We start from the raw sequence: 25,498 nt of genomic DNA, 5'->3' as shown, positions 1-25,498 counted from the left end.
AAAGAATGATGATGAATTTATTCGTAGAAGCCAGAAAATTCAGTTCTTAGTTTATATACAAACAAAAAAATGATTTGAATACTTGAAGCATCAATAGAATACTGATCTCAGTTGAGCAACATTGATATATAACTTACCTTTGTGTGCTTGTGAGCTGAGATTATTTAGCAAGAACTTTTGGAAGATATGAGTTTTGCGAATAACCCCTGACCGGAACAAGACTGCTCGAGCGCCTTGGCCAATCTCTCCATTTCTCAGACAATTCCCGGCTCTGAAACGAATGGGGATAACACAATTCATTAGCACAGTCACCTTGGTTATCTAAGCTTTGCACAGCATTTGACACTCAAGCGTTCTTGCTAGACAGCCGAGATGTTAAACGGTATACACTATTGCACTACTACTGAAAACTTGCTACTGTGATATCCATGACGTTTCTGTTCCTGTTGTGCCGAAGCCGGAGGGTAACTTACGATAAAGTTGATTGGTACTAGTCCAGTTCAAATAACCTTGCAAGTTGAATTGAACTGTTGGACGTCTGAGTTGTTGTTCTATTGGCAATTAGCAAGCTATCTACGGAGTATGGAATCGAACTTCCGGATAGTAGTAGTAGTAGTAGTAGTAGTAGTAGTAGTAGTAGTAGTAGTAGTAGTATAGACTTTCTGACCAACGATGGATTCACGTCTGGAGTGATGATGGTGGTGATGTTCCCAAGAACTAGAGCTGAGGAGGATCACATCTCCTTTTTTATAACTAAAGAGTAAATAGCAGATAAACAAACAAAGAGGAAGTGAAAATCGGAGGGAATGAGAGTGCTTCTTGTTGGAACTTGGAGGAAATCATCAGAGTAGAAGAGTGCACATATAAGGAATGAAAGAACTCGCTCGTAGAGTCAGTCATAATACATAGATAGCTATTAAGAGGACTCTCTTTGTTATTATTAGCTGGTATCCATGCCGGAAAAAATCTCGTTACGGGACTCGAAGATGGAGCCTTAGAGTGAGGAAGCGTCAATCGGAAGTTAGAATGTATTGCATAGTAGGGAGGATTCGATTGGTGACAGCGATCTTGGAGAAGGCCAGGAAAATACTTCAAAAAACAATGCTCGACTCCCACGAAGACACCAGAATGAGACAGAGAGAGACGAGGTTGTATAAATGGTTCCAAATGCCAAACCACACTTAGAGAAGGGCTTTCTACTTTTTGAGCCAGTTCGAAATCCGATCCATGATGAGGAATTTGGAGCCGAATTTTCTGTTGTAAAGCCCGGGAAGGGCAGGAATGGCCACCAAATATCAAAAGGTCACTCATAGAGAACGCGAGGAGCATTAGAGATAAGTAAAGAAGAAAAAGATAGTTCAAATACATTTAGTTTTTAAAAGAAGTAATTGATGAAAAAGAACTGAATGAGGTGGGGAAAAGTGGTGTGAAAATAAAGGTGAAAAGGAATACAGCCAGAGGAGGGAGGAATGGAACAAAAAAGGAAATGAGAATGAAATAGAGAAACTGAAGAAGACAGGACTAAAAAAAAAAAAAAAAAAAAAAAAAAAAAAAAAAAAAAAACATAAGATCAAAGCAGAGCAGAAATAGGTTTAAGGGCTACATGAGAAAGGAATGCCCCCTCCACGCAACCACCATAATCCCTATCGTCCCTGGGAATAACAAGGAAAAAAACAGTTGCCGTTTCATGGAAAAGGTCAAGAAACAGAGCAACATCCCGGCACCCATTCTACCCTTTTTTTTGCGTGTATGTTTCTTTACAAAAAATTCAAAAGTGTTAGCTAGTTACACAACTTTTTTTTTTTTTTTTCCAAGTCAAATCAAAAAGGCCGGAATCCAGTGGGTTGTGGCGTGATGCCGTTCGTATGGCCAAACGGAACCGGACTAGTAGATGGAGGTGCCGCCGCGGGGCCTTGGGTGAGCATAAGTCGCGATCCGCCTAGGACTGGAGTGTTGTCTTCTTCTTTTTGCTGGGAAGCTTCGCGGGCCTTGCGTTCTTCGTTGTCCTTCTTGAGCAACTCGACGGTGCGCACTTGTTGGCTGAGGAGGTTGATCATGTAGGGCATGGAAAAGTCGGTCAGGCCGTGGCGCCAAGAGATTTCCATGACTACGTCTGGTCGGATGAGGTCATAGCAGGCGTAAAGCATGCCGACGTAGCATTCTCGGCTACCGATATCAACAAACTAAAAGAAAGGTTTTGAAGTAAGTAAATTGGTTTGTGGTACATTTCGTAGGGAAGGAAATGTTCCCAACTGAAAATACTTACGTATCGTAGCAGCTCCTCCACAACTTCAGTCTTTCCGGAGATAGCAGCAGTCTCGATTGCATCTTTGAAGAGTTTGTCTTGTTTCGAAAGAGAAATCGATTTCTCCCATCTCTTGTTCTTGCGGTAGATGCTGGCGGCAATTTGTCTGAAGAAGACAAGGTCATGCTTTTCAAGTCTCTGCGCTAGCTCCACGGGATCGTAGTTATCATAGTTCTCCACCGAATCTCGCAAGGTCTTGTAATCTTCCTCTTCTATCAATAGATCATTAATAGCATTATTGACGGCCTTCTTATTCTGCGGTTGTACGTTAAGCAAGAACGGTTTGATGAGAGGAATGTTATCAGATTTCTCAAACATGCGAACGACACGGTTGACATCGATCCGTGGAGTGAGGGCTTGGAGCAAGTCAGTCAGTAGTAGGGGCTGCTCCTGAAGGTAGAAGTTCAACGCGCGGTAGTAGATTTCGAGGTTAGCAACCTTGACGATGATGTCTTTGAAAGAATGGTGCTCCCAAGAGTCAGCGGCTCTCTCCATCATTGCTAGGGCGGCATTATCCCATTCGTCATAGTGGCAGTACAAGAACACCAGCTCCGGCCATAGGTTTGCCTCCTCAGAGGCTCGGATCATCTTGGGAATGTTGATTCTGGTCCAGAAGAGCTTCAAGTGCTCCATAACTTTGTCCGGATGATATTTAGAGAGAGCAATACCCAACTCCGTAAACATACCCATGTGGGCTCTCTCCAGACCAAGACCAGCTTCCAGAACAGCAATGAGCTCATCGAAATAGCCATTACGCTCATACTGGTGAACTAGATCCTGCAATTCTTCAGCGTGTACAATGAGATTGAGACCGCAAATTTGAGCAAGGCGGAATTCCTTCTTAGAAACGCACGCCTCGTTGACTTGCTTCCATACTTTGATGTTGTTGGCTTTCCGAGCACACTCAACAGCGGCCTGGTACTCTTCCAGGTGGACAAGAGTTGTGGCAAGTTTCGCCCAGTTGGAGATGCTTGTGTAGAAGATCTTTGCAGCTTCATGAAAGCCTTCCTCATAAGCCTTATCACCAGACGCCTCGACATCTGCGACGTTAATACCTCGCAAGAAGTCCTCAAGCTCACTCAGTTGATCTAGCCTAGCATAGCAGAAAGCCAAGGCAGTATCAACGGCGGGCTCCCGTAACGTTTTCCGAGCCATTTTAAGGAACTCGACAAGGTCCTCGTCCTTCCCAGCATGAGTGGCGGTTTCGATTACCTCATTGTAATTCGACGGGTCACCAGCTCGTATATACGAAGCAATGGAGTCAGAGACACGGAGGCCATCCAGCTGAGCCTTGGCAACCTTGCTCCAAACTTCGGGAAGTTCAACACGCTCCGCATATTCTTGTGCACGGTCGATGCTAACAATGGAATCGACAAGTACATTGGTGGCAGCCAGATGGTTGTCAACCTTCTTGTATATTTCGAAAGCCTCCTCGTAGAGACCCACAGAAATACACATCGTTGCAATTTCATCCGCGTTGAACTCGGAAAGTTTATGGATGTAATCCATCAGGCGACCTTTATCAGCCTTGGCAGCGGTAAGCATCATCAGGTTTTGCAAGCTGCTATTATCACTGAAAGGCGACGGTTCCAAGATAATCTTCTCCAAAAGTTCGATGAGTTCGCCAGGTAAGTCTGCATCAAGGAAGGCCTTGACGGCGACAGACACTTTATCTGGTTCCGCAGACTCAGGCACAGCAGTGGCAATAACTTGATCTACTAACGCTCGGCGGTGGACGTTATTGGCATTGAGAACAAAAGCCCATATTTCGGGATCAGCACGTTCCAGAAGGTATCGAGCTTGAGCGCGGTACATAGAGTTCTCGTTAGTGATATTGATGAGCTCAAGATCATTCTGCCCCTTGCGATAAGCAATATAAGCAAGATTGGGGTCGCGCTTCTCGCAGTACTTTCCAACAGTAAGGGTATCGTAGAGATCGTTCTCCTTCAAGAATTTTTCTGGGTTGTTATTGCTATCGATATAAATCTTAGCAAGGGCGTTGTAAACTGCTTGTTGCTGGTTCCCGGTGGCAAGCGTATTCTCCAGGAATGGGAGAAGGATTTTAAGGCGATTCCGGGACTCGACCTCAGAGACAAGGTCATCTATAGGGATTGACGCTGCGTCAACAGTAGACAGAAGGTTCTTGATGATGCTCTCTTCGCAATCAACATCCAACAGTCCGCCAACCACAGCTGGAGTTCTAGACGGGTTCACTCGTTGAACGTAGACCTCGATGGACCGATACTGCTGGCTCTGGTAAAGATATAGAACAAGATCATGAATGAAATTGAACCGGTCACAGACAATGATCAAAGGCAGTTGCTCCGTTAAGCGAGCCTCCTTCAAGAAATTCTTAACTTTCTCTGGGTTGTAATAATTGCTTTCCCGACATATGCGCTCTACCTCGGTCAGCTGGTTCATCGTCGTCGCTGCTTCGATATATTTGAAATGAACATCTGGATCTTCGCTTAGGTTCACAATGCTGCCAAGGTAATAGTAAAGGCCTTCTGCAGTTCGGTACTTCTCCAAGAGATTGATCAAGTTAGTCGGCCCCAGGAGATCCGAAAACTTAGTGGCAATCTGAACAACAGCCGACAAATTTTGGCGGAGGTTGGCTTTGAGCATCTCGTTCATGCACTCCAAACACTGCTCGACTGACAAGCGCCCGAAATAATTTATTAACCATTCAGGGTTCAACTTGTCGGTGCGGACAATATTTCGCATGATAACAGCAGGATCGTCAGTGTTCTCCAAAGCACGTTGATAGAGCTGCGCATTTTCACAGAGTTGCGATACTCTGGCTTTATCGTAGTATGTAAACATCTCGTTGCCAAGGATTGCATCTGCGACCTGCGGGGCGTTGACAAGGTTCATCTCAAGCAATCTCGTCTGGAGGTTTGCATGTTCGGGTTTGTTATCTTTGAGTGCATCGAGCAAGAAAGCAGTCGCTTGTTGAACCATATTCTGAGAAATGAAGACATCAACAACACGGTCAAGATCCACAAGAGCGCCATTTTCATCGCTGGCAAGCTGCGCAGCGAATTCCGCACACTTCTCAGGGTTGACGCGCACAATATGCTGGAGGAGTTGAATGTAGTCTGGCTGGTATCCGACTTGCTTCGAGAAGGCCAAAATTTTGTCAAACTGGCCAGTTTCGGCAAACCCGGCCACCACCTTGTGTGGGACATTGGCTTTCAAGTAGATGTTGAGAGCAAGATTCATATCATGTGGGCGGACCATATCACCCAGCTCCTCAGAACACCCAAGCTTGTCTTCAGACATCCATTTCTCCAATAGATGTTTTCGGCCTTGCTGCAGCACAGGTCTCACAAGCTCCACACTCTCATATTGGTTCATGCCGCCTTGATCGAGAAGCATTCCGAAGTATTGCAAGATAACCGACATACCTGTCGCGGGCTGCGGAGCATTCTTGAGGAGGTTGATGGTCGCAGGCGTACGAAGGAATCCGCGAGGAGAGTTGGCAGCGATCTTGGCAGCTTGGACATAATCTCCTCGCGCGACCATAGAGTCGAACTCTCTCTTAAGGAAGTCATCCGCTCCTGGAAGTCCTCCCTTCGACGCGAGCCTGACTGCAAGTCCTTCGTTGTTTAGCTTTTGCAGAATGTACGGGATTACCTTGTCCTCGTCGACGCTGACGGCAAGCACCTGGCCATCGCGGTTGACACCAAGAAGACCCGCCGATTCCGAATCTGGGGCCGTGGCGAATATAGATCTAGAAGAAATTCTGTTCAAAAACAGACAGCTACCACTTTCTAAGTCGTAGAGATGAATGAAGCCGAACATCGTCACGATGTAAGCGATATCGTACTTTTTAGAAAGTTGAATGGAAGAAGGAAAATCTGTTATGGCCTCCGGCGGGAAAAAAAGCTGTTCAGCCTTCTTGGGAAATTTCTTGGTAGGGTTCTCGTTGTCAATTTCCACAATGTGTATTTTAGCAGCGGTTGCAGTTCGAACGGCAAACGTAAAAATCTTTGTCTCGGCGGGGTTTCCAGCGACGCGGATTTTGCCAAAGGCAGCTGCGTGTCCCTCAATTATCTGCGATTCGGAACGTGCTCGGGAATGGAGTATGATCTTCCCCAGAGCGGGCTTGGTGTTGTCTTGGGCTTGAACGGCAATAGTTGCCGTCCATTGCTCATCATCTGTAGTTTGGTAGTTGAATATTTTCCAGTTCTAGGAGCAGGAGGGTTGGTCAGAAACAGTCAAATCCGCGAGAGGGGACAGGCGGTTAAATAAACAATATAAAAGTAAACACACCTCCTCATCTATTCTGTCCTTATACTTAGAAACCTCGACAGGCTGAGTTTTTTCACCGAAAACGTCCCAGTGGTAGGCATGAGTAGCCGTCACTAGGGCAAGAGACCGTTCGTTAATCCATTTCCAGTACAATATCTTAACCCTGAATCTAACATCCTTGAGTATCTGTTCGGTCTGGAGATTTATAATTCGGAGGTTTCCATCTTCCGACCTAACGGCGAGAATGTGTTTATTCCAGTGCATAATAGCACTCTCGCCGGGGATGGAACGACGGAAGACTTCATCTGGACTTTTCGGATTGACAACAACGATCTGCTGTTGTCCACCGACATTCTGTCGTACGCAGACAAAGCGGTCGGATTCGACGGTCTGTTTGTGTGATCGTGAGACGGTTAGTCTCAAATGGAACAAAACAGGGCACGCGCTGATGCCTTAACAAAGGGGCGGGAAAAGAAAAGGGCAGCTTACACATGTACTAGGGAAAATAGCGTTCTCCTAGATCGCGGAATGGGGGTATTAGCCCGCTATTCATTTATCTTTGAAATTTACTACCAGCGTTGATGGGGATGCGCAGTTTCCGCATTGAGCCGCCATGGGATTTCGCGTTGGAAGATAAGGTCCCTCTCCATATGGGGTGGGTGGGTGAGTCAAAACGTACCGAAATGCCAATGGATTTCAACTAAAGACAGCAGGACAGAAACCAAATGTCAGTTTCGAATCTTCATGGGAGCATGCTGGAGTTAGAAGCCGGGGCAACGGGAAATACCTGTAAAAGCTCAGTGAGCTTGATTGGAATATCTGCTGGATTGGCCATGGTTGCGAGCGCCGGAGGATGACGACCTCATGCACCCAACAAAAAACGCCTTGCGCAAAAGAGCAGAGTCGCAGGTAAAGGAAATAGCAAAGACGCGACCAAAACCAAGAAGAAGGAAAAGCAGGAAATAGGAGAAGAGAGAAAAAGGAAGAAAATGTGGTATTGGGGTGGAATGGGAATGGGGATACGATTAGCTTGTTGTTGTCTGATGGGAGAAACCAGCCTCAGCAGGAGATTGAAGCCAGCCAGGAGGAGATGTTGTCGTGGCCTGGGCTTTCGGTCACGTGGTATGGCGGTGCCTGTTTCAAGGTTGCGTTAGTTAGGGGATATTTATTATTTACTACATATTATGTACAGTAGTATACATGAAAGAAATTATACATCTGCGTCTTCATATTTCTCATAGGTTATTATTATCCTTTTTGTCACTTCAGAACAGGAACGGTTGCAATAATATCGTGACTTCATCTCCCCTTCCATCTTCCCTTGTCCCCAACTCTCCAATTGCTTCCCTTTCCTTCTCCCCCTTCCATCATGAAGGAAAAGTGAAGACGATCCAGTCTCCGGGCCCTGGCGCATTGAGAGAGAAAGAAATGACTTCCGCGAGTAGCGTCATTACCATATCATATCATAAACCCCGTAGCAGCACAAAGGTGACGAATATAGGAGCTGACACTCTTCTCTCTTTTCCAATCAGCGCGAAAACCATGTAAGCAAAAAGGCATAAAAAGTGCCGAGTTACGGAGTACTCAGTTACTGGTTTTGTGTAGTCTAGAGCCTCCCACCAAATCTCCCGAATGCATTTAGTTAATGAAATATATATATCATGTGCTGTACATACCCATACCCGTCTTCCCTTTCCCGCCATATTCCCGAGACATTGGTTCTCTGTTCTATATTGTTTCTGTAACAATATGATGAGCATGCCTAGCCAAACCACGGGGTTTCGCCCCATTCTCATAGTCACTGTTAGGTAACTGAGTCTGGCTGTGTATTTGGGGATAATATAGCCTATAGCGTTAAGGCCAAGGATAAAATAAAAAGAAAAGAGCCCATCGATATGATATGCCCGTGCTCGAATATATATATATATATATGTTTTGCATTACTTCGGAATACCTAGGCATTCAGGCGCCTCCGCTTCACATCAGGGTGAATCAGAACCCATCACAATTCAAAAATAACAATCAACATAAACATCGCCGTCGACTTTTATAGTTATCTATTTTTCCATTTTTAGACCTCCAGTGGTTAATCAGGAAACATAATCGAAGAAATAAAGAAACATGTATAAGAAAATAAAATAAAAAAATCAGTGATGGAACAACCGAATCCCCTGCTCCACGAACACAATCCCCAGTTTCTCCGCCGTCTCAAAGACAGGACCATCATTCTGGCTTCCGCTCGGTGCAGCGATGTATTTAACACCAGACCGTGCGGCGCGGAACACGTTGTCAACGAAGGGGAACTGTTTAAAGGAAAAGAAAAAAGAGCAGACATATTAGCAACCACGTACGAGAACCGAAAAAAAAAAAAAAAAAAAAAAAAAGGGGAGGGGGGGACTCACAAAAGCATCCGACGAGACCGCCACCTCTCCCAACTGCTCCAACCACCCATCCCGCTCCTCAACCGTAAACGGCACAGGCACACACCCGTCCTCAAACACCTTCTCAAAATCCGCCTTCTCAACGGCATTGCCCGGCACCTGTCCGGAACACAACATATCAATCGCATTACTCTTCTCCGCCCGCTTCGTCCCCGGTTTCCACCGTATACTCAGCGCCCGCTCATGGAACCGCATCCACCAGTTATCTGCCTTATCGCCCGCCAGGCGCGTGCAGTGGATGCGGCTCTGCTGGCCCGCGCCGAGGCCGATGACTTGCCCGTTCAGCGCGTAGCAGACGGAGTTCGACTGAGTGTATTTGAGCGCGATGGTGGCGACGGTGAGGTCGCGCAGGGCGGAGTCGGGGAGTTTCTTCAGGTCCTTGGGTGTGACGATGGAGGTGAAGGAGCTGTTTGGGGTGGATGGTGGCGTCGTTGCGGTGTTGGGAGAGCTGGACGCCGTAGACGGAGCGGGTTTCGTCGGCGGGCGGGTTATAGGCCTCGTCCATTTGGAGGACGAGATATTTGCCGCCCTTTTTCTTGGTGAGGAGGGCTAGGGCCTCGGGGGTGTAGCCTGGCGCGATGACGCCGTCGGAGACTTCACGGGAGATGATCTTGGCGGTTGGGACGTCGACGATGTCGGAGAGGGCGATGACGTCGCCGAAACTGGACATGCGGTCTGCGCCTCTGGCGCGGGCGTATGCCTGTGCCAATCCCGACTCGTCGATGCCGGCGATATCGTCGACCATGTAGACCTTCTTCTCCTTCTCGTTCAGTGGGACGCCAATGGCGGCACCGGCGGGAGAAACGTGCTTGAAGCTGGCGGCAGCTGGGTAGCCTAGGGCCTGCTTCAATTCTTTAACGAGTGGCCATGCGTTCAAAGCGTCGAGAAGGTTGATATATCCTGGAGACCCGCCAAGGACCTTGAATGGGAGCTGGCCCTGCCTGGTGAAGGCGCAAGCGGGTTTCTGGTGTGGATTCGCGCCATAACGAAGCGGCATGTACTGTGTACCAGCAGCGTACTGCTTCCTGAAGAAGCCTGAGATCGCCTCGTCATAGTCTGCAGTGTGCTCAAACGCCTTGAGAGCATAAAGCTTCCGGTTCTTCTCTGAAACATCCCCCGCCTCCAACTGGCTTAGGAATTCCGGGTAATCGCTCGGATCGCTGAGAATGGTGACCCGGGCATGGTTCTTAGCCGCAGCGCGCAGTAGTGTGACACCTCCAATATCAATGTCCTCGACAGCCTCCTCCATGGTAACATTGACCTTGGCCACAGTCTCCTTGAATGGGTATAGGTTGCAGACGACATAGTCGACCTTCGCGATCTTCTGGTCTGCCAGATCCTGTTCGTCGGACTCGATATTCCGGGCGAGAATTCCGCCGTGGACTGCAGGATGAAGGGTCTTCACACGACCACCCAGCATTTCGGGGGCGTGCGTGATGGCGGATACATCCCTGGCTCCATCAGTAATTTTGATTTGTGATTAAAAAAAAAAAAAAAAAAAAAAAAAAAAAAAAAAAAAACTCCAATTGATATTATAAAAAAAATATGCCCGCCCTTAACAGAGGCGACCAACTCACTCAACCGGAAATCCAGCCTCCCGAATCATCTTCGCCGTACCGCCAGACGCGAGCAAGCGAACATTGTATTGGATGAGGCCCTTGGCCAGATCTAGCAAGCCAGTTTTGTCGTAGACCGACAGGATCGCTGCAGCAATTCAAAGCATGCATGAACAAGGTCAGCAATGAAAAAAGAAAGCAGTAGAAGTATTTAGTAACTAAGGATAAATAGAAAAAAAGGTAAGGGAGATAGATGCATGTGTACCCGACTTCTGCGCCATCTTATTCCGAAAATACCTGAGAGCAGGTCTGTCGAGCTTGGTAGGGTCGAGGGATTTCTTTAGCACCTGCGCGGGTGGGAAGTCATCAGCCATAACTAAGTTCTCGTATACTGCGTAATGTGCGCTCTTCCCTGCGCAACACAGGGTTCATAGGAATAGTAGCGACAAGAGCGGTGAATTTCAAAGAGCAGAAAAGCTGAAATTAAAAGGAACCGTAAAAAAGGAACGGAAACGCAAAGAAGAAGAGCCTTGACAGAACCCGCAGCCTGTCACGATAGGGGTGTTTTTGGGAGGAGGGAGGGAGGGAGAGGGGGGGGTTGTATCGTCTCTCATCTCTCTCCTTCTCTCTCTCCTCTCCCCTCTTCTCCCCCCACCTAGACACGCTATCAGATCACACCAGACCGCCAGCCAGAGGGTACAATGGCTGAATAGTATGGTAGTAGTGCAGTTGCGAGAAGAGGGGCACTGATGACAAGGACTATGATAGGTATAGGAGGAGCTGGGCATGCAAATGCTCACCAGGAGGTTTAGAATATCCAATTGCTATAGCTGTCTCGCTGACAGTTGGCTAAAATATAGTAAGAAAAAGGAAATAGAGGGAACGGGAGTAAATAAAGTAAAACGAAAAAAAAAATTAAAAAAATACTCAAAGTTACTTCATAAATCCGCTTGATAATACGCATCTTTTTCTGGCTCGAAGATCAAACCCCACCAACCAGCGCGATCTTATGTAATCCCCGTCCTGCGATGCCGCGCCAAACAAGACAAACACCACGTCGCATCACATGACCCCCTCCTAGCCCTCAAAACCATCTCGAAATTTTCCTCCGCCGCCTTTTTTTTTTTCTTTTCTTCTTCTTTTCCACGAACAACGCAAAAAAAAAATAAACAACATTCTACAAAAAAGCGTTCCTACAAAGGCTTTTTTCTTCATAAAAATTGCCCATGAGGTATGGAAATCGTCTATTAGAATGGAGAGTAAATAATGGCCCCGGATTTAATCCGGCCTTTTATGTCGTCGGTCTTGGGTGCAGTGTCACTCTCCCCCTTCATCTTCTTTTAGACGAGGGCTGTGGGTGGGATTGCAATGATTGGCGGGACATTTAAAAAATAACTCCTCTATTATTTGCTGATGGATTGTGGGGAGAGGGGGGGGTGGTTAATCTACTCGTCTACATATTTGCTCGTTGGCTGGATGGGGCCTCTGCATATATATATATGTACAGAGATGGAGTGGATGGAAGCAAGAGGTTTAAGAATTGGGCTTCGCCATTGGAAATACAATAGCTTATGTCGCTATGGACACGTTTCGAATCGATGGAGGATGGGGAAGATGTTGATCAAGGAGGGTTAGCATAATAATAATACATATCTCAATCATTCAAGCAGACAGTAAAGAATACATGCCCAGAGAATCGAACCCTAAACACATGCATCTACATGTTTCTTAGATACAACCTCCCCGAGAGAAAAATGAAAAAGCTCCCCACTCCACTGCCATTAACATAGTTGAGATGTAAATAAGCGTCCTTTTCTCCCGGCCATCTTCCCCATAGCTCATCAAATGCGCATCACAGCCTCCCCTTTTATTCCCGAATGCAGCAGAAACCCGTATATATATAGTATACACAAACCTCATTGCATCGCATAACCCGATAATTAAGAGAATTTAGAAAAAAAAAAGAGCCAGAGAATTAAAGAGGCAAAAGAAGTAAGAGAAACAAAAAGCAATTCAGCCCCCTTATCCCCTTCCTTACACCATTAAAAACACAGCAATATCTATCTGCACCTCCCAAAATTCACCTTCCCCCACCCACTGCCAACCGCCTCCCAATATTCCCAAAACAAACGCAGCTACAAAACAACACGCTGGCAATCCACGTCCCCACCGCAATACTCTCCTGCGACGCAAGGAGCATTCCGCCTGAACCAGCAATAGCGTTAGCTTCTCCAACATTCGCAGTTGGCGCCGGCACGACGTCCGGGTTCACGCCCAGCCACGTGACCATGCCCAGCAGACCGACGGCGGTGGAGAGCATGAAGCCTGGCTTTGAGCGGTCGATGAGGTACCAGAGGAACGGGTTGACGAGCGCGAGGGTTAGGGAGACTTGGAGGGTGGATTGCCAGGGAAGTTTGCGCTAGATTGGGGGTTAGCTTAGATGTATGATCTGGTAGTGGTGGTGGTTGTGTTGGCGACGGTGATGGTTATAGTGATAGAGGGTGTAAATAAATGTCTGATGTGTAGATTACTTACAATCGCAAATGCAATGCCCACAAACGCACCGATGCTCCTGACAACCTGATTCCAATCGGCTGCTATGGACTGGGAACTCTTCAATTGTTGCCCCCCGTTCACTTTCACATTTACCTTCCCATCCCCACTTCCACTTCCACTCCCGGTCAAATCCCTATTGCTAACCTCTACATTCCCGCCACCCCCATCCATCTTCTCTCCTACCCCTGCACCGTCCTCCTCCCCCTCGCCATCTCCTCCGACAAACTCCTCCCAAACAACATCAAACCACGGCAACAGTCCTCCCAGCGCCACGCCCGCCCCACCCCAGAACACCATATACACCCACGACCCGCGCCTGATGAGATCGATGTTCTCGATCTTGATGGGCGTCACGCGCGGGTTGTCATGTAGGTGGGTGATGATGATGCCGTAAGCGACGCCAAAGATGAAGAGTAGAGCGCTGCGGAGGAGGAGAGGGAGATAGAAGGTGCGCAGGGTGCGGCGGCGGTGGAGGAGACGTGGTGTGCGTATGTGTCTGGGGTGTATGGAAGAAGGGGGGTTTGAGATTAGCGTGGAACCGTTTGTTGGTTTTCTGGTGGCGGCGGTCGCGGCGGTAGTAGTAGTAGTAGTAGTAGTGGAAGTGGTAGAAAGGGGGAAGCGCGCGTTGTTCGAGATTGAGGTGGGTGTTTGGGCACCGCTGGCGACGGCGTCCCAGGAGGAGAGCTCATCGCGGGGACTATCGAGGGTAGTGGGTGAGTAGATTCCGAGGAGGGTGGAGGAGGTGAGGTTGAGGATCGAGCGGGTGCGGTGGGCGGCGAGGGAGTCTTTGGAGGAGGGATCGAGAGCGTTTTGGTTGGGAGCTGATTCTTCTAAGATCGGGGTAGATGGTTCAGAGGGTTCGGTGGAGGGGGAGGAGGCGGCGAGCTCAAAGGGTTTCCGGGCACGCGGGCGGAGGATTGGGGGTTCGTGGTGGTCCATGTCGGGAGATTTGCTGTTCGCCTTTAGATGTTGGTTTTTGTTGGTTTTGTTGGTGTTGAATGGTTGGAGCAGAGGGTAGGGATTTAGGGGTTTAGGAGTTATATTCCGGACATTTAGTTGGTTGGTTGTATTATTGTATGGCTCTGGCAGACATGGAGGAGGTTTCTCGCACAGGGGAACGAAGTCGCACAGGACAGATAAAATAACTTTTTTTTGGCTAGCGGGGATTGTACGACGGAGAACTAGTTCGATAAGTTAGTTATTTAGCTGTCTGGACGTAGCACTTTGGGAGAAATGATTCCGAGTAAAGCAGACAAAGCAAAAGAAGAGCCAGCAAAAGGGCTCAGTGATACGCGCAGGTAGTCAGTCCTGCAGCAGATATATTGTATATCTTATACAGAACATAAGAATGAGTATTTGTTGTTGTTGATGTTGATGATGTTGATGTTGATGGTGAAAGGAGTGTCACATGCTAATAATGAGGAGCTTAGTCAGCAGCTTCACCCCCCGGACAGGTTTGAGAGTTGTATACAAAGTACAGACATCATCACAGGCTCACAGCCAACTATACAGACTGTAGTTGAGATGAGTCTTTGTTTTCCTGGCTTCTGTGTTCTTTCTTTTTATAGATTGAAATATAGATGAATCAACGCTTTAAGCGTTTCAGGAGGGTGAGGAAGGATGTGTGTATTGCCACACATCCAGGATTTGAACAAGTCAGTCATTGATAGAGAATCTTTTTTTTCTCATGGAACAATTGAGATTGAACTCAGGTTTTGAAATCAGTTCACAGCTCTCACTCTCATGCTTGTTGATGAGATACTCTTTGAATATAACAACTTTCCCGTGCTGGGATCCTCCTCAGACAGTTCCCTACAGAACCGCGTCCGATACATACATATATATATATAGATATATTTTTGATGTCAATACACCGGGCTGTGTTCATCCACTCTGCAGATGAAGACACTGTAGAGACAGCGATGTTAGATAGTGTGCACATTGATCTCATGAGAACCTTTTTCATGATTGAGTTGGTCTTGAAATGAAATCGATTTATTATCTGATAATAAATAAAAGAGTAATTTGTTCAATAGAAGTGAGTGGGTTTTCCAGTCTGATAACCCATTCTCTGCCTAATAAGAAGGGTTCTTTCTCTCTATCTTTTTCTACCCAGCATCATCAATGGTAACTTATCCGCGGCTTGCTGCTGTGGGATGCAGACTGAAATGTTGTTGCTGCCAAGTTGTTGCTGAGGAGCTTGTCGCAGTGAATGTATGTATGTATTGCTTTGCTTTCACTTGCCTTCTTCCATGGATTGCCGAAAAGCTGGATGTTATCTCCTCGCAGTCAACTCGATTTCTACACTGTCAGAACTCACAGCTCCATTGACTCTAACGGGAAGTTTGCTCTCTCCGCTGTCTTTCTTTCTTTTAGTTTCTTTGTGGGAAAAGCATAGATACCATACAGAGAGTAAAGGTCCCATTCATTAGGAAGTATATATAGAAAAACGGGCAGAATAAGAAGAGAAAAAGAAGAAGACACAAGAAAAGAGAAAAATAGCGCAAACCACATCCATTCATCCGTCAGCCATAACTTGATCGCCATCACTCTCCCCCTCCATCTCCAAACTCTCACCATCATCGTCATCATCACCATCATCGTCATCACCATGATTTTCGCCAGATTCTTCCCCCTCCTCCTCCCCTTCTTCATCGTCCTCCTCCTCAATCTCATCCGTATCATCCCCCGGACCCTGTCTGTGCTCACTAAGCATCGTCTCATCCCCGTCCCCATCACCCAAGTAACTTGATCCCTCAACATCACTATCCCGATAAGAATCCACCATCACAGCGCTAGAATAGCGCGGTTTCGGCACTGCTACGTCTCCCGGCAACGACTCTTCAACCCCAGGCTGTTCCGCCCTTGGTGCGTCCAGAGGTGGGAGCGGTCGTGATGCCTTTTGCAGCTGGTGCTGCTGCTCCTTGTGAGACCGAACCGCCGAGGGAGATGAGGAGGGCGCTACTGCGTCGGATTCTACCTCCACTTCGACTTCCATTCCCATTTCTGCGTCTGCAGACTCGCTTTCACCGTCGCGTTCTGCTTCTGTTTCTGCCTCTGCCTCTGCCTGTAGGGTTGTAGTTTCCGGCGCTGGCATGGCATCATCATCGTCGTCGTCGCGACGCTTGCGCTTCCGCGGACGAGGACGTGCTTTGCCATCTCCATCCCCATTGGATTCTCCTAACAACTCATTATCAATATCATCGAGAGCCGCATCCCTATCCCGATCTCCACCGGCATGACTTAAGTCGTCTGAAGAGGGCGTTGCGCCCGCGTTGGCGACATCCGGTACAGATAGATGATCAGAGGCAGTAGTAGCGTCACCGCCCTTCTCTCCCTTCATTGTCGTAGTTGTTTCCGTGTTTGTATCAGCTGTATTAGCCACAGGTTGTGTAGCAGAGGTAGCACCAGTCGCGCGTGAGCGCCCAGTTGATGCCCGCTGCTTCCGCCCACCACCCGTAGACTGGCGACTACGGGTTGACGTCCCCGGTCTCGCGCGGGGTTTCTTCTCTGGCACCCCTTCTTCCTCAGTCGGCTCTGCCACGGCCTTCGGTTTCCGTCTTGAGCGGCTTTTGGGTTTCGAAGGACGAGTGGGGGTGAGGATGTTGTCATTATCAGCTTCGGCAGCCGGGTTACGAATCTCATTTATGAACGACACATCCCCATCACCAATGGCAGCCCGATGCCTCTCAGCCTCAGCCTCGGCCTCAGCTTCAGCCAGTTTCTCCCTCTCTCTCTCCCTCTCCCTCTCCGCTTTCCTCCTCGCATCCTCAACCATACAATCCCAATCCCACCGTTGTAGCCTCCTCGCCGCTCTCTTCAGCACAGAAAGGTAAAACCCCGCCGCCTCGCCATAATCCTCCTCTCCGTCGGGGTGCGGGCACACCCCGCCTTTCCCCCACGAATCCTCATCATCCGTATCATAATCCTCTGGCAGGTTCTGTAATAACCGCCCCGCCCGCACGAAGGGGACCTCGCCCTGACGGCGTGCTCGGATTTCCTTTAGTGCTTCCGTCCGGCGTTGAGCAAGGAGGTAATCGACACGTTGTTTGCGGTTTTGTTCAACAGCAAGCTGATGTTGGGTTAACGGACGGGGGCGGCGGGCGCTGCCGCTACCCGCGGGCTGGTGTTGATGTGATCCTACGGCGCGGGAACTAGAGCTTGCACGAGCGCCGGGACCGGCACCGAACTGGTTGAGGACCGGATGTGCTGAACCGGGAGGGGCAGGGGAGATGGCGTCTGGCGTCTGGTCCATTCGCGTCTTGAGGACGAGACGGCGCGGCTGCGTAGTTCTGAAAGAAGAGCGGTTTGTCGAAGATTCGCGCTTGGCGCGCCGTCCTGCGCGGTATCGGGTTGGCAACTCTATTTCGTCGTCCACATTGTATTCAGCGCCTGTGGTGCGGCCAGTCATACTTTGTCTGTCTCCTGTTCCAAGCTCAGAGTTTAAGTCATCGCTCGTGTAGTCAAGAGCTGGGCCTAGGGTATATCGGATTAGCGGGATATTGGGAGAACGAGAAGGTAGACATTTTTTAATTCAGACAAAACCTACCTTTCTTTGGCCTCTTGCCCGACCTGAAAGTAGTATCATCTTCTTCCAGGATCCCTACAAAATCGGTAAAATTAGTCTTGGGGCCTTGCTGATGATAACGGCTCGTTTAAGACCGGAAAGGAAAAAGAAAACCCTACGCTTTCTCTCCCGTTGCTTCTCCTCCCCATACCGAATCTCTTCCGCCGTATCCACATTTTCTGCATCAGCCTCGGCCTCTGTTAGCGGCTCAAAGGCCGGTACCTTCAATGGCAGCCCATCAGTGCCTTCGCCAACCAGTCCCGGTCCAAACGGATTATTCAAAGCATCATGTGTCGAAAAGTCACTTTCGAGATAATACCACATGAGCCAAAGAAAAGCCCTTGCGCGACTTCTACTGCTCAGACTGGAGCGCATGACTAAGTCGAAGAAGTCGCGGGGAGCGAAGAAGTGTAGTTCGGATATTCGTGGAGCATATTGTGAGAGGACGAAGATGAGGTTTACAGGGTTTGTACGGGGGATGGACGCCTGCTTGATTTTTTCGATGGTGTTTGGTTGATCGGTGTCCTCCGAGGCACCCTTTAGGATTGATTTAAGCCTGGGCGCGTCTTGAAGCTGTTTGTAGGCGTTTGGGTCCTGGTGGGCTTGTAGGGAGGGGATAGAGTGGTATGTTCGTAGCTGAGCGCGCATTTCCGGAAAGACTGTACGGTAGTAAATCGAACAGTTAGTAAATAAATTTTGTAACAGAGAAGAGCGTCGTCATAATCACGGTTTCTTCTGGGAGGAATCCTCACAGTTAAGGGTAGTATTCATCCTCCCGAAGTTCACCAACAGACAAACCATAGCCATGCTAATCGCTGCGGCCTTATCATTCTGTAACTTGTCTTTCAGAATCTTGCTGGTCTTGCTACTCCTCGCCATGGCATCGATGTATATATCTGCAAAATCCAGCCCTTTTGCACCGTCTGACAGCCGCGTAAACACAGGGGTCTTATCCTCGAAAACAAGTTTCAAAAACGCATACTGTATATCCTTCCGCCACAGCGGGATTCCATCATCCTTCTTTAGATGTCGGATCTTGTTGCCCGAGTATACAGACCCGATGGTGCCATTCGCCTGTCGCCGTATTCCTACAGTCGCGCTGACAGTGGTTGAGTGGAAATTGCTGCTGGCGGTGTTACTCCGTTTCGTATTACCAGTAGCATCATGATCATCCGAGGAGCGGTGGGCTTGCGACTGCGACTGCGACTGTGAATGGGACTGCGAAGCATTTTGATGAGAGCGTCCATTGCTGTCCTTGTTGGACTTCTTCTTCTCCTCCTTGGTCTCGTCCTTGACTTCCTCTTCTCTCTCTACCTCTTCCCCTTCCTTTCCATCGCCGCCACTTTGACCCTCACGTTCACCATCGTCTTTGTCACCATCCCGCGGCTGCGGGGACTTAGGCGGCCAGTCCTGCCAAGTGCCGGACTCAGTCCAAAAGCCCTGGATGGAATGGTTGGGGTCATCGAGGTAACTGCGTTGGCGGCCACCCTTTGAACCCGGCTCTGGTTCGAGGAGTCGATTTACACTGGCTCGAGGGAGCGGGTAGCGGTCTGCGGGTAAGGGGAAGTCCTTGCGGGAACCCGCGTAGTAACCGCCATTGGGGTGTTCAAGGTGGTCGTCCTTCTCGGGCTCGAAGGCACCGCTGGGTTTGTGGGAATCTGCGGGGGGCTGCGTGGCCATGGTTGTGTCCGGGTCATTGAGGGTAGATTGATGGTGGTGGCGCTCGTCTTCCTCAGCTGTCGTGGAGGTTTTTGGGGCTTCGGGTCGGGGGGAAGCGTCGCGAGACATGGAGATTATGCTGCTCGCCATTGCTATTGGGGGGGGGGGGGGGGGGGGGGGGGGTCTAGATAAGCAGGTGTAGGGTCATTGTAGATACGGCATGTAAGAGGTTTGGTCAAGGTGAGTGTGGTGAGATGAGGTTGGTGGAAGAATGAAGTTCGAAAAGTTGGTTGAAGTCAAAATGGGCGCCAGATCGACCAGCCTCATTCACAATAGTTAGTTAAATATAGTTACTCCGTACAGTAAACTTATTTACTGCAAGGCTCAGCTAAATAGCAACTGAAATTTACCTGTTCTTGAGAAACAGCGTATTCACCATGACCTCACTCATTTACTCATATCATTTTCTGTTCTGTTCCCTTAATCATCTTCGCGCTTTGGCAGCTTTTCACGTCCACCGAGACGTAGTATGAGATCAAAACGCGTTAGTAAAAACTTCAACTAACTTCAGTTGCAGCTCCAGATCTACATAACTCCTTATTTAGGCGATGCTGCTAGTGGCAATGAGCTGTTTCAAAAGAGATTTGCAGGCTATTTTATATTTTACTTGCAGCTATTTAACTGCCAAAAGCGCTTCTCTCTACCATGACCACTCGATTGAAGAATCCCATCCCAGACAATCCTCCCTAGACGAGATGATGATAGTTACCCCTATCATGACCTCCATCTGTTTATCTGAAAGAAGATCCTCAAGGACAAACATGCGATGTTGTTCTCCGTGTCATCCGTCGTTGAGATTCGCAGAGGCTCATTTTTTGGCCGCCACGAACTCCAAAAACACACAGCACATCCATTCCCCTCTGGCGGGACCTGAAGCTCTTTTTTTGATATTCCTTCCTTCGATGTTTTGAGCGTACGCCATACGGCCACGTCGTTGGCTATATGGGTACCAAATCCAGGTCGACGGCGACCTATAGACTTGAGCCTCAAGATGCTCGATTTGAAGATGATGTAGTTACCCGTTCCAAGAAGTTCATGAACAAGACAGACGTGAGGACGGCCCTGGATATAAAAATGGCCGAGGAGTTTGCTTTTCATCCATCAGCAGTTCGGGCAGTCACAAAAGCATTCCAAAACAGCATATAACTGGTTACAATCAATCAAGTTGGCCTGGATATTTTGAAGCAAATTCAACCGCGCCTCCATAAGCCTATCATCATTAAAACACGTTGCTTTCGAACTTGTTACTCTCTTTTAAAAAAGCATATATGTTTTTTTATCAGGCTCCTGCAGTGCAGGTACATATAACTAGGTCCTACCTAAGTCTAAAAACCCAGCCGTTCTATCGGTTCCCTTTTTCTTTCACTTATACTTCCTTCCCCCGCCCTCTTTCGCCAGTGCTTTATCAAGAACAATAAAATGTAGAAGGGGAAATGTGCGTGAATACGAGCATGAGCGGCCAGATGATATTCATTTTGAAGAGGACAATGGAAAGGGAAAAAAAGAAAAAGAGAAATTTCGAGGGATATCATGGGTATCTGAGTATCTGATAAGAACGGGCAGGCTTTCCGTTTCGAATTTTTATATTTTGCTCTTCCTTTCACAGAAACAATGGAGGAAAAACGGACAAACAGAAGAGACAGAAGGTAGGGAATAAAACAAAAATCAAAATACGTTCAAACGCTGGTCTATGATGATGGATGATAATATGCTCCTGCATCTTGCACTTCTTTCTTTCTTCCTTTCTTTAATTCCCCACTCCCCTTTTTTAAGCCTTTCCCTTTCCTTTCTGTTCATGCATAGTGGCAACAAGACAAAAGAAACAGAGAAAGGGAAAAGTTATAAAAGAAATATTCCTGAAGCACGGGGAAAACGACGAACGATGAAGCCAATGAGAAGGAATGAAGAAAACAACGACAACAACCATGCCGTATAAACTGAGGAAGCAAGACGCAAGTTTTCGTTATCTTTTGCTGTTTAAAAGAAAAGGATAAGGAAAATATAACGCCCAAAACCGTAGACACACCCCTTGTTGGGCATCTTTTTTTTTCATGCAAAACGTTAGCCGCCCCGTTGGACCAGACAGACAGACATATACGCACAAACATGCACGCGAGAAAATAAGGCAGAAACGACGAACATAGTAAAGCGAAACTGCATCATAGAGCATATGGGAAACAATGACAAGGTCAAATAGAAAAGGACAAAGGAAGAGAAGACGATATTGGAAAATTACACACGAAAAAAAGTGGATCTTTGCTCAGTTTTAGGAAACAAGCTGCAAAATGAAAAAAAAGGTCAAGGAATCTGGTGCACGCACTAGCAAGCACGAGGGAAAACGAGGAAAAACGAGGAAGGAAATATCAGATGTAAAAGAAAAAGTGGAAAAACGGAAAAACGAAACAAGGAAAATGAAAAGGAAAGAGAAGAAAAGAAAAAAAAAGAAAAAAAGAGGAAATTCGTTGCAAGTCATGACCAAAGCCGATAAGGTAAATTCCTGAGGGGTGGGTAACATCCATGGAATAAATGCCACCCGGGCAAAAATTAGGAGACGGTTTTGGTTGCGTTAACATCGCAACTTAGTCTATAAGCTCGAAGATGAAATGAGGAGGGAGTCAACCAAAACTCTCCTTTTTCGTTGTAACTGTAATGGGCCACAGCGTCGAAGACCAGAAACAAACATAAAATTGCTTTCTTTCTTTTTCTCTCCTTTCTTGCATATCTCCTTCCGTTTTTTTTTTTTTTTCGAGGAGATCTTTGAATTTTGATATGGATTTTTGGAAATTGGAATAGAAATCTACCACCAGGAAGATGGACCAGTGGGGCCGGATGGGTTACCATAGCTGCCTCCACCATATCCACCACTGTAGCCGCCTCCGTAGCCACCGGCACCGGCACCGGCACCGGCACCGCCGTAGCCATAGGGCCCAGCACCGGAATCGCCGTATCCTCCATAGGCAGGGCGGCCGCCACCCATGCCTCCACCGAATCCACCGCCCGTGCGACGAATGTCCCGGGTTGTGCTTGATCCACCGCGACCACGGCCACCACGACCACCACCGCGACCACCACCGCTGGAGCCAAAGTAGCTACCTTGACGACCGAGCTTTTCCAAAAAGTCCGGCACTTCCTGATTGGCGTCCTTGAGCAGGTCGACCATGCTGCGGGCGATCTTGAAGTTCTTGCTGCGACTGAAGAAGGCAGTGGAGATACCGGTGTTACCAGCACGGCCGGTACGACCAATGCGATGAACGTAGTCGTCGATTTCGTTCGGGAGGTCGTAGTTGATAACGTGGGTGACGTTAGGGATATCAAGCCCACGGGCTGCGACAGCAGTGGCGACGAGGATGGGGCAGCGGCCTGTACGGAAAAGTTCAAGGGCACGCTCACGCTCTCGCTGGGTGCGGTCGCCGTGAATGGCAGTAGCTGGGAGACGGTGATCGAGCAAGAAGTCGGAGAGCATGTCTGCCTGACGCTTGGTCTCGACGAAGACGAGGGTCAGCCCCGTAGAGTCGGTGCAAAGGATGTCGAGCAGAGCAGAGTCCTTGTCCTTATCGGATTCGCACTCGACGACGCGCTGGGTGATGTTTTCAGAGGTGGAGCCGACACGCCCGACGGAAAGGAAGATGTGATCCTTCAAGAACTCCTCTGCCAACTTCTGGATATCCGGAGGGAAGGTGGCGGAAAACATGAGAGTTTGACGCATATGCTTATCAGGCATGTCGGAGCCTTGCACGATACGACGAATCTGGGGTTCGAAACCCATGTCCAACATACGGTCAGCCTCGTCCAATACCAAGTACTGGATGTGGGCCAGCGAAATACGACCGCGCTCCATCATATCGACGAGACGTCCCGGGGTGGCGACGAGTACATTGCAGCCCTGGTCAAGTTGGCGGAGTTGGTTTCCCATCTCAGCTCCTCCGTACACGACGCGGGGATGAAGGGCAGTACGGTAGCAGAATTTGCGAGCCTCCTCGTAGATTTGAGAAACAAGTTCACGAGTAGGTCCCAAGATCAGAGCAGTTGGGTACGCCTTTTGCTGACGGCCTAATCCTCTGGTAGCTTCGGCTTCGGGTCCACGTCTATGGAGACTCTGTGAAAGGATTGGGAAGAGGAAACCACCAGTCTTTCCGGAACCAGTTTGAGCGCACGCCATCAGATCCCGACCACCCATGACAATGGGAATGGAATATTTTTGGACAGGAGTGGGAACTGTGTAGCGGGCCAGCAGGATGTTGGACAGCAAATGTTCATGCAAGGGAGGATTGGTGAAAGCGGTAATGGATTCTGGAACGTCATGGCCACTAGCTTCGACAGGGATGTTGTCGTAGTTGGAAAAGTTGATACCTGTGTGTTGCTTAGTGGGATCGTCAGCCTCGCCAAAAAGTTCGCGTTCGAGACGCTTGTTCTCCGGGCCCTGAACGTGGTTTCCACCGTCGTCCCAGTATCCATGTCCGCCAGCTCCACGAACTCCTCCGCCTCTACCGCCATATGAGGATCCTCTGAACGAGCTGGCGCCTGGTTTACCGTAGTCATTTGCATTGAACTGGCGGGGAGGAGCATTGCCCCAGGTGGTATTGCCGTTCATGGCTGGGGGAGCTCCTGGAGGGCGATCACGGGGAGTGAAGTTTGGAGCATTTGCCCAGTTAGGACCAGCACCAGGATTGGGACTAAAACAATTAGCATATCGTTAGCAAAATACAGTTGTCAAGAGTTTCGAGCGGTTCGAAAGCCACGAATCTGAATAGACAAAGGCACTTACCCAGCGTTATTTGGAGCCCATGCACTCGCGTTCAAACCCGGACCACCTTGAGCGGGAGCACTTCCATCCAGTCCCATGGGAGGACGAGCGACGTTGCCGCGTAGATGGGGAGGGATATAAGCAGATCGGCCGGTGGGGTTGGGCCCAGGAGGATGTTGGGGATCATCGATCTTGAGAGAACCAATATTCAAGCCGTTTGCCATGTTTGCGGTTGCTGTGGGTTGAAACTTGATTTGGAAGTTGTTCTGGTTTTCTGAAGAAAAGAAGATATATATGTTCAAAGTCAGTGGCGATTTTGTCTCGGAGGGCGAACAACAAAAAATCCGGATTCTCAGAAGGAAAAAGAAAATCTCAACGGCAACACAACACGTACCAAGTGGATAAAATTAAGTCGTAGTAGTGGTAGTAGTAGTAGTAGCGGTAGGAATCACAGAACACGCCAGATCTCGACGTAATAAGAAACAAAAGCGTTTTATCAAAGGAAGGTCGAGATGAGCTTTTTGAGGTTTTTCTCCTCTGGGTATATTATCGAAAAGAGAGAATGGGAAAGAGACCGTCTTGTGTATGGGAATATGATTAATATATTTCTTTCTCTGGAAAGTCTCTCACACACTCAAATATAAGTGGCGTCCTGTGAGAAGAAGTTCGTAGACGATGGAAGTAAAAGAAATTAAGACCTGAACGAGATTTCGTAGTTCGTTACAAGGAAAACAATCTCTCAGATCTAAAAGTCTATTCGCGGCGGGGGGTGATGTAAGTAGAAAAAAGAAGAGAAACAGGAAGAGAGAAAAGGGGGAAGATGGATAGGATAGAAGAAAGAGAAGAAAGGAGGAGAGATGTGGAGTTTGTGATGAAGTGAAGAAGAGAAGAAGAAGAAGAAGAAGAAGACGGAAGTTCGAGTTGGAACGAATTTTTTTTGTGTTGGTTGAGCCGCAGCTGGCTGCATTCGGCCCTAAACCCAATCCAGAAGTTTCCCTTTTTTTGTTTTCGCCTCCGCCAAATAAACAAAACATATCAGCGGCAAAGTCACTCTGCCATGTATTTTATATGGCCGAGTGACCTGTTTGTGGTTTTTCTTCTCCTTTTTCGCCATCTTTCGAGATTTCGCCGAAAAAGCAACACCTAGGTACTGTAAAAACCCTCTGATCAAAGGCCCAAGATTTGTTCTGATCCAGTAATTCAACTACGGGCTGTATCCGTACTTCTCACCAAACTTTTACGTCTGTCCTCGGGCCAGGGCACCTTATTTTCTCCTATTTAAAATCTCTACGTACTTTGAAATCTTGGACGCCACCTACCTTCGGGATCTCTAATAATAATATCCTCATAGGGCTG

At 48.2% G+C, this 25,498-nt stretch overlaps 5 protein-coding genes across 7 annotated transcripts; all 5 read right to left on the bottom strand.

Moving 5' to 3' along the window:
* Positions 1-15: 15 nt before the first annotated feature.
* On the bottom strand, positions 16-7,701 carry BDBG_01839 (clathrin heavy chain). Its single transcript, XM_031720513.1, has 6 exons — positions 7,347-7,701; positions 7,239-7,259; positions 7,049-7,075; positions 6,581-6,949; positions 2,267-6,496; positions 16-2,183 (listed from the first exon to the last, which is right to left on the bottom strand). The coding sequence occupies exons 1-6, from the start codon at positions 7,392-7,394 to the stop codon at positions 1,821-1,823; spliced, it is 5,058 nt and encodes a 1,685-aa protein (XP_031576724.1). The 5' UTR covers positions 7,395-7,701; the 3' UTR covers positions 16-1,820.
* A 1,005-nt stretch (positions 7,702-8,706) lies between these two features.
* BDBG_01838 (bifunctional purine biosynthesis protein ADE17) lies at positions 8,707-11,377 on the bottom strand (the record flags this gene model as incomplete). The annotated part of the gene is made up of 5 exons (XM_002627121.2): positions 10,822-11,377; positions 10,578-10,704; positions 9,455-10,451; positions 8,962-9,378; positions 8,707-8,862 (listed from the first exon to the last, which is right to left on the bottom strand). The coding sequence occupies exons 1-5, from the start codon at positions 10,928-10,930 to the stop codon at positions 8,707-8,709; spliced, it is 1,806 nt and encodes a 601-aa protein (XP_002627167.1). The 5' UTR covers positions 10,931-11,377.
* A 617-nt stretch (positions 11,378-11,994) lies between these two features.
* BDBG_01837 (INSIG domain-containing protein) lies at positions 11,995-14,579 on the bottom strand (the record flags this gene model as incomplete). Of its 3 annotated transcripts, none has more annotated exons than XM_031720511.1 (3): positions 14,367-14,579; positions 13,092-14,293; positions 12,076-12,975 (listed from the first exon to the last, which is right to left on the bottom strand). In XM_031720511.1, exons 2-3 carry the CDS (start codon positions 14,049-14,051, stop codon positions 12,637-12,639), a joined length of 1,299 nt encoding a protein of 432 aa, XP_031576722.1. In that variant the 5' UTR covers positions 14,052-14,293; positions 14,367-14,579. The 3 variants fall into 3 exon arrangements, with proteins under 3 accessions (XP_002627166.1, XP_031576722.1, XP_031576723.1); XM_031720512.1 differs by lacking the exon at positions 14,367-14,579 and having other exon boundaries at positions 12,637-12,975; positions 13,092-14,064; positions 14,163-14,186; XM_002627120.2 differs by having other exon boundaries at positions 11,995-12,975; positions 13,092-14,579.
* A 345-nt stretch (positions 14,580-14,924) lies between these two features.
* On the bottom strand, positions 14,925-19,927 carry BDBG_01836 (INO80 chromatin remodeling complex). The gene is made up of 4 exons (XM_031720510.1): positions 18,432-19,927; positions 17,799-18,338; positions 17,662-17,715; positions 14,925-17,588 (listed from the first exon to the last, which is right to left on the bottom strand). Exons 1-4 carry the CDS (start codon positions 19,486-19,488, stop codon positions 15,631-15,633), a joined length of 3,609 nt encoding a protein of 1,202 aa, XP_031576721.1. The 5' UTR covers positions 19,489-19,927; the 3' UTR covers positions 14,925-15,630.
* Positions 19,928-19,955: 28 nt separating this feature from the next.
* Positions 19,956-25,050, bottom strand: BDBG_01835 (ATP-dependent RNA helicase DED1). The gene is made up of 3 exons (XM_002627118.2): positions 24,537-25,050; positions 24,164-24,416; positions 19,956-24,071 (listed from the first exon to the last, which is right to left on the bottom strand). The coding sequence occupies exons 2-3, from the start codon at positions 24,364-24,366 to the stop codon at positions 22,196-22,198; spliced, it is 2,079 nt and encodes a 692-aa protein (XP_002627164.1). The 5' UTR covers positions 24,367-24,416; positions 24,537-25,050; the 3' UTR covers positions 19,956-22,195.
* Between the last annotated feature and the right edge of the window lie 448 nt (positions 25,051-25,498).

Source organism: Blastomyces gilchristii (genome assembly GCF_000003855.2).
Source record: "Blastomyces gilchristii SLH14081 genomic scaffold supercont1.3, whole genome shotgun sequence".
Lineage (NCBI taxonomy): Eukaryota > Fungi > Ascomycota > Eurotiomycetes > Onygenales > Ajellomycetaceae > Blastomyces > Blastomyces gilchristii.
Note: the sequence above shows the minus strand (reverse complement) of the source record. Positions and strands in the feature narration are given on the sequence as shown.